The sequence below is a fragment of the Peromyscus maniculatus genome, chromosome 2 (assembly GCF_049852395.1).
Source record: "Peromyscus maniculatus bairdii isolate BWxNUB_F1_BW_parent chromosome 2, HU_Pman_BW_mat_3.1, whole genome shotgun sequence".
NCBI classification, from domain to species: Eukaryota; Metazoa; Chordata; class Mammalia; order Rodentia; family Cricetidae; genus Peromyscus; species Peromyscus maniculatus.
This window is the reverse complement of record NC_134853.1, coordinates 143,329,038-143,337,096: the sequence shown is the minus strand read 5'-3', so window position 1 is coordinate 143,337,096 and position 8,059 is coordinate 143,329,038. Positions and strand designations below refer to the sequence as shown.

Genomic DNA, 8,059 nt, shown 5'->3' with positions numbered 1-8,059 from the left:
CAGCCTCTAGCCCTTCGTATGAGTGAGACAGCGATGGCGACGACGACGGGACAGGAAGCAAAGACAGTCTATTTATCGGCACCCTAAATTCTAACCCCAGGAGGAAGTTAAGAGCATCAACAGTCTGAGTAGTGTCACCTCCCTTCGTGTCCCCGCCCTCATCACCGTGACCGGATGAAGTGGTCCTGATGATGTTTTTCACCACACGAAGGGCCATCTACACAAACCTTCCCCGACAGTTCAAAAAGGCACTGGCGATCCCACTGACCCATGCCCTCCTTGCTGATATGAGGTTCCTGTCCTCAGTACTTCTGGGTCTCTCTCCCCAATTCCCTACACACACATACACTTTAACCTCAAACACTGATACAAAGATTCCTTTAGGAGCAAACACACCTATGAATAAAAGTCCTTTATGCTAGGAAAGTATTACCCTCTAAAATGGGGCTATATTTACAAATTTTATTTTTTTTACATCTCAAAAATACATATAAATGAAAACCTGCTCTCCAAATGCAGACAGGCCTTTGCCTATCATGTGGTATTATTTCTATCACAAAACAGTGTCATATGAAGATCAGCACATAGCTCTGAAACACACCATTTACAAGCACACACTGTAAGTAATGACTTCCTACTTACACAGACAGAGCCCAGATGGGAAGTTCATTCAGAAGCTGGGCTGCCCCTAGCTTTCCACCCTTGGGAAGTAAATACAAACACATGGTCAAAGATGAAACAGAAACGTAGAAGCTACAAACCTCCTTTAGACACATACACAGGACCTTAGGCCACAGCAAGGCCCCTGCTACAAAGTCAACGTCAGTGTGTTTCTCAAAGGGAGAAAAGAGAGGTAACATCTGAATAAAAATGCAAAGCTGAAGAAAAAGACCAGGTGATCAAAACTGCCATGTCCGTGTTTCATGGGGAATCAGGAGTCCTCACAGGACGCAGCTGCACAACCAAGTGCATGTGACACCAGCACCCACTGGTAGAAGCCATGACCTCCCTACACAGTCATGTCTACACAGGCGTTGTAGAGTGTCTGTTTAGCTTAGACAGTCAATAATGAGGTCATGTGGTAAACTGTCACCCCCCCAAAACGAAGTGCAAAATCAGCTTCTATGACTCAAGAGCTGACCCGGGTCAAAGCTTTGGTATATGCTGGAGGTTGTTTTGGTGACACCCAAAGCTTACTGAGATTCTCTGCTCCAGGGTTTGTCCCCAAAACAAAAACTCCTGGTCCACAAAGCTCAACGACGATATAAATAAGAAACTGTACAGAGAGAACAAGCCACAATCCCCTTTCCGAGGGCTTCATCATGTTCCTGTGCAGCAGTTCGGAAGGTGCCCACTACAGCCAGCCACACACTCTGACCGAAACTCGACATGCTGTAATTGGTGAGATTGTTCTGAAAACAAGCGCCAACAGGCAGGCGGCTGCTGCGCCAAGTTCAACAAAACACGAGGTGAGAGTTCTCATACTGCAAGACAGCTGGGCAGCAACAGAGGAAAGACTTAAGGCAAGAAGAGGCGCTGGAGAGTCAACCCCACGGCCTCCATCAGGAAGGGTTTCTAATAGTGGGGGTGCTCCTCAGTTGCTAGCTGTCAGACACTATCTCCTCCTCCTCCTCATCTTCGTCTTCCTTCCTGTCTACTTCAGAGGTGTCTGAAGACTCATGGAGCAAGACATATTCTCTGCTGCTGAACCCAAATTTAAGGACATCTTTTTCCTTCAGTTCATAGTATCTCTGTGGCTCAATTCGCTTGTTGTTCAAGAAGGTTCCGTTGCCTGAGCCGAGGTCAATGATGTAGGGCTTGACCCTCCGACCAACTGTGCCATCAGCACGCGTGTGCTCCACAAGCCTAGAAGAGACCAGGGAGAGAAGCCCATGAGCCAAGTCCTACCAGAGACCATTTCCTCTGAAGCTCTCTGCTACAGCTCTAGACCTGGAAGGTCACAGGGAAGTACTGCCCTGGATAGGGGAACTGGGAGCAGTTTAAATAAACCTAAGTGAAAGGTAGAGCTGGCTGGAAGTGGTAGGCGGGGTTGGAGGGCCATGCAAGATCCCAGTGTAGAGCTCAAGGCCTCTTGTTAGGGCTACTAATATACTTCCCCAATGCTGTACACCTATTTTAGCACCAGTCCAAATGGGGGAAAAACATTAGAATTAGGACTTGGGAGTCAAGGGCTAGATAGGAGACCGAGTTCTGCTCTGAAGATCATTTACTGCCATTAGCTGACAGTCTTGGCTGTCAGATGAGGATGTTAACACTGGTCCTGTTTCCTCAGGGAAGTGTTTATGATCAGTTGGTAAAGGTGTAAGGTCCAAGCAGCAGATTCAGCCAAGGTATACCTGGCATTCTGACTCTGGCTTCTACTTCTATTGGTCCTCATTACAGCCCTGGGGGGCAGGTGGACACAGGTCCAGAGTGGGGCATGACTTTCTTTCTTTTTCTTTTGAGATGGGGTCTTGGTACATAGCCCATACCTAGAGGGTAGGCCAATCTTCCTGCTTGGCCTCCTAAGACCTGGATTACAGGCCTGCACCACCACAATGGTAGGGGCTAATATCTGGGTTTCTGATATCAAGTTCAAGACTCTCATACAAACGGTAAGAGAGAACTCAAGGGCTGCCAGACTCTTTCAGCCCAGCTCATTGGATACAACGGTAATGGGCTCTTCTGCATTTCCACACACAGCGAGACACTCACTCCAGCTCCCTTTCCAGTTCTCCCTCTGGTCTACCTACCGGTACTGGAAGACTGCATGCTGCTTTGAGCAAGAGGGATGGTCGATGGGAATGTCGGCGATGCGGCGGTGTCGACCCAGAAGGTAAGCACTCTGCCGATGGATGTACATGACCGGAAGCACCTCATCATTTTTAAAGGGGTAGAGACGCCACCGTTTTTTGGGGATCCGGGCTTCTGGGGGCTCACTATACTTAATAACCACACCCCGGAAGGTATTGGTGTCCTCAAGAAGTGCTCCAGAGAGTTCAAAGCTTGGTTTTTCTTTAACAGGCACCTCTTTGCCTCTATTACCAGCAGGACGAGGGATCACCTCGTGAGCCTCACCACCAGCACCTTCATTTTGCTGGCGATGCTCCCGGCGCCTGGCATTATGAAAGTCCCTCTCTTCTTCCTGGGCCTGGAGATTCTGGCTGTCTCGATCCCGACCCTGCCCACTGACAGGCCTCTCATCAGAGCTCCTCTTTTGGCGGGAATGGCCCCGGTGCCGGTCTCGCTCACGCTCACTGTTCCGAGCTCTCCTTTGCTCCTGTTCTGATGGCTCCCGATGCTGCCGATCCTCTCGTCCTCTCCTTGAATGGTCCTCCCGTTCCTGAAATTAAGATGTATTCAGTAAAGGAAAGATGGCTTCAACTCTATGAATAAGCTGCCAGGGCTGGGAGATGGCTTGGCAGTTAAGAGCACTGACTGCTGTTCCAGAGGACCCAGGTTCAGTTCCCAGCATCCACATAGCAGTTCACAACCCTCTGTAACTACAGCTTCAAAGGGATCCAATGCCCTCTTGTGGCGTATGTGGACACTACATCTATATAGTACACAAACATCCATGCAGGCAAAACACCCACACATAAAATAATTAAATCTCCAAAACACAACACCACATCTGTGACCTGGATGCTGGTATTCAGAACAAATTCCTATCCACACAAAACTCTCTGTGGTAGTAGTTCTGTCCCCCTAGAGGGCCATTAAGACTCGATATTCCATGCTGTTCCTCAAATAAAGGCCTGATAACCCAAGCCCACATCCAGAGCCCTCAAAACAAGAGGCTGACACAGATAGGAGAAGGAGAAATAATATTCCCTTCAGTCATCTGCAGGCAAACTCACAAGGCAGCATGTGTAGAAAATAGCAGAGTAGCCGGGCAGGCAGATCACTGAGTTTGAAGCCAGCCTGGTCTACAGAGTGAGTTTCAGGACAGCTTAGGCTACCTGAAACTCCAGCCCCCACCCCAAAAAAAAGGAATTAAAAAAAAGAAAGAAAGAAAGAAAGAAAGAAAGAAAGAAAGAAAGAAAGAAAGAAAGAAAGAAAGAAAGAAAGAAAGAAAGAAAGAAAGAAAGGAAGAAAGAAAACTTTAGAATGGTCACATTTAAGATACGTAAAGGAAAAAGTTAACTTCCTCATAAGTCAAAAAGGAATCTGAAATAATTTCAAAAGCTCCAACTTCAACAATTAGAAAGATTATTCAAACATCTAGGAATAAACTTCAGAAACATGAAAGCCTCAAGAAACCTACAAGAAGGTATTACTCGGCAGTTTCCAAACTTCTGACAAAATGGAGACACATTGAAAAATCAGCCTGGCAAAAACCACAATACACATCACACACCAGTAGATCGATGAGAGCCGGCCGGTAGGGGCACATGCTTTTGAACCCAGCACTCAGGAGGCAAAGGCAGGCGGGCCTCGGTGAGTTTGAGGCCAGCCTGGTCTACAGAGTTCCAGCAGGTTATTACACAGCAAGACTATTACACAAAGAAACCCTGCCTGGAAAAAACAACAAAAATAGACCAATGAGAAATCAATCAGTAAGGCAAGCAGTCGCAGGCAAAGCCTATTAACAGCAGTCTCCAGAAGCTAACACTTAGTAACACTCATCTCACTAGGAACCAGAGCATCAATGCTAAAAGAATACACATTTTCTCAGATTAGCAAAACTAAAAAGGTCAGGAATAGCTACTATCAAAAGAGAAGGGCCTGGGGCCGCACACCTTTAATCCCAGCACTCCGGAGGCAGAGGCAGGGTTCCATGCCAACCAAGTGATCTAGAGAGGAAGAGAAATTATCTGCACAGGGGAGGGGACAGATCACTGGTGGAGTCTGATTGATGGTACACCCATAATATCAGCACTCAGGAGCCCGAGGCAGGAGAATCTAGTGTTCTAGGCCTAGCCAGGTGGTGGTGGCTCTCGGCTTTAATCCCAGCACCCGGGAGGTAGAGGTCAGTGAGTTTGAGACCAGCCTGGTCTACAGAGTGAGTTCCAGGACAGCCGGGACTACACAGAGAAACCCTGTCTCAAAAAACCAGAGTTCTAGGACTGGAGAGATGGCTCAGGGGTTAAGAGCACTGGCTATTCTTCCAGAGGTCCTGAGTTCAATTCCCACAACCACATGATGGCTCACAACCATCTGTAATGAGATTTGGTGCCCTCTTCTGGCCTGCAGAGATACATGCAGGCAGAACACTGAATAAGAAATAAATAAATAAACCACCCCTTTAATCCCAGCACTCGGCAGACAGAGCCAGGAGGATCTCTATGAGTTCAAGGCTAGCCAGGGCTACAAAGTGAGTTCCAGGAAAGGCACAAAGCTACACAGAGAAACCCTGTCTTGGAAAAAAAAACAGAGTTCCAGGCCTGCCTATGCTACCTACCAAGCAAGTTTCAGGGCAATCTGGCCTAGTTAGCAGCAGATCTACTGTCTCAACTACAAAGATGTGCAATCACACCATTTTTGTCTTTTTCCACCTGGTGTATTAAGCAAGTCATCAGGGTTCAGACATCTTGTAACATGTGTCACAATTTTCTTCCTTTTATGGCTGAGTAATATTCCATTGATATAAATACACACGTAATGGTAATGGGAGTGGAATTCAGGCCGGGTAAGCACTCTACTTCTAAACTTTAGCCCCAGCCCTTTTTACTTTTGAGACAGTGTCACTTTTGAAAAGCTCACCGAGCTTTTAAACCAGTCCTGAACTTGTGATCCTCCTGACTCAGTGTAGGATTACATGCATACACCACCACACCTGCCTCGAACAAGATATATATATCACACACACACACTCAAGACTGTTGTAACATTGCAGAGATGCAGACAGAGATGCAGACAAAGGAACTAGAGCAGCTAAGATCATTTTTGAAAGAATAAAGTGAAAGGAATCAGGACACTCAGTTCCAAGATTTATTATTTAAATGTGGTAATTGAGTCAGCATGGTATTGGCAGAATGACAGACATGCTGACTGATTTTCAATGTGGAGTAAAATAACAATGCCCTTTGAAAAATGGTCCTGGAGTAGGTGGGCACTCACAGGGCAAAGCTGCGCCATCTGGGCTGCTTTAGAGAGGACCATAAACCATGTGCATCCAAGACATGAGAAACAGAGAAGAGGCCCGGAGGTAAGGAAGGATAAGGACAGACAGGAATAGCATCTCAATAGCTGTGAAATGTCTGGATCCTGGCTATGATACTGCCCACAGTTGGGTGAGAAGTTACCATTGGGAGAAACAAGGAAATGTACATCTCTGTATTATTCCTGACAAAGAGTTATCAGAATCAAATCAATAATTTCCTCCATATTTAAATTTTCATGTAGAACAACCGCACACACATATCCAGTTTTTAGGAAAACCCACTGCCAGGACAAGGAAACACGTACACACATGGGTGCAGACCCTCTTTGGGTCCAGCAACAGCTCTAGATTTGAACTTCCTATCCGAGGCTCCTGCCCACTCACTCACCTGCTTCACCTTGACCGTGGAGTAGTGAGGACTCCGGCTTCTCTTAGTCCGTGGAGACTTGCTTCTTCTCCCTGAGGACTTGTTTTTCTTTTTGGCTGGGGACCTTTTTCAGAGCATGGTACACAGGATTTTACCTCAATGGCCCTTCCCCCAAATAAATTAGCTTCAAGGATCAGGCTCGCCTACTAAACACAACACATTTGTGAGATCACTAATGGAGTCAGGCCTCCACTTTCCTAGTCACTTCTCCCGAACTCTCTCTCTCTCTCACACACACACACCCCTGCCTGCTTAAGCCTTCTCACTTAGATAACCTAATTCTTGAACCCCAAAGCCTCAAAAACCTTTCTTCTCTCAGTCTGTCATCCTACTAATTGGCACCACTGTCTAGGAAGTCAATCTTTCCTTCTCACTAATACACTCCCTTCTCCAACAACCACATCCAATCCCTGGGCAGGTCCTAGGGCCCCACCCTGTCCTCCATCCCACGTCATTCCTACCCGCCTACAATGCTCCTCCTTCATCATTCAATTCCAGATACACTGGCTGTTTTGGTTCAACTTTTAAAATAAACACAATTCCACTCCAGTCTTTATATACTTTTCTCTGTCATGATCTCGTGTGTGTGTGTGTGTGTGTGTGTGTGTGTGTGTGTGTGTGTGTGTGTGTGTGTCTACATAACCCAGCCTGGAACTCAAGATCCTCCCGCCTCAGCATCCCCACTACTGGACTACAAGCATGCCCGACGTACGACACTGGGTTTTCCCTGGATTGTTAAGATTCTTGACTCAAGAGGATGGGTCGATCTTATAGGTCAGGTCTCAGCTTCGATGGCACCTCTGTACGAGCCCTCTCCTCTTTCCACTCAACGTCTCACTACCACATTACTGTTTTAACTGATCCTTAACACTAATTGAATCTACTTATTTTCCTTCTTAGGGTTAGAGCTTGCCCAATTTCGCCAGGGTCAAACCGTCTCTCTTCACCATGTGGCCCAATACCTCAACTGATCTTTAGCCCACACTATGCACTCAGTAAATCGATGCTGTACGGAGGCATCGGAGAATGAGTGCTGCGAAGAAGTCGCCAAGACCCAACGTTGAGGCACTCTTTGGCGGCAGGCAAGTGGAAAGACATTCCTACCGTCCACCATGGGCAGGCGGGGAAACCTCGTTTCAACTCAACAGGTGCTCTGCCCCCTGCGTCGCTCACACCGCCCGGGCCCCGCGCCATCCCGGCCGCGTCCCTCTCACCGGCTCGCTCCCCGGGCTCGACTCCCGCGGTGGCCGGCGCGGCCCGGCTCAGCGGCGGGCGGGGACGAGCTAGCGGCTGGGGCATCGGGCCGGCGGTGCGCGACAGGTTCGGGGCTCAGACGCTCCTGCTTCACCACCACGGTCGCCAGCGCGTCGTCAGCCCGGTGTCGCCGCCGGCCGCTTCGCTCCCGCTCGCTCTTCCGCGCCTTCATCCTGCGGCCCGGCCGAGAGCCACTTGCACGGTCCGTTGAGCCACTCGAGCCGAAGGAAGTGACGGGCCGACCTTTGCACTTCTGCTTCCGGGCAGCCTGC

General features: G+C 48.3%; 1 protein-coding gene across 1 annotated transcript; it reads right to left on the bottom strand.

The window, feature by feature from the left end:
* Positions 1-427: 427 nt before the first annotated feature.
* Positions 428-8,052, bottom strand: Snip1 (Smad nuclear interacting protein 1). Its single transcript, XM_006980057.4, has 4 exons — positions 7,748-8,052; positions 6,495-6,597; positions 2,754-3,343; positions 428-1,866 (listed from the first exon to the last, which is right to left on the bottom strand). Exons 1-4 carry the CDS (start codon positions 7,957-7,959, stop codon positions 1,602-1,604), a joined length of 1,170 nt encoding a protein of 389 aa, XP_006980119.3. The 5' UTR covers positions 7,960-8,052; the 3' UTR covers positions 428-1,601.
* Between the last annotated feature and the right edge of the window lie 7 nt (positions 8,053-8,059).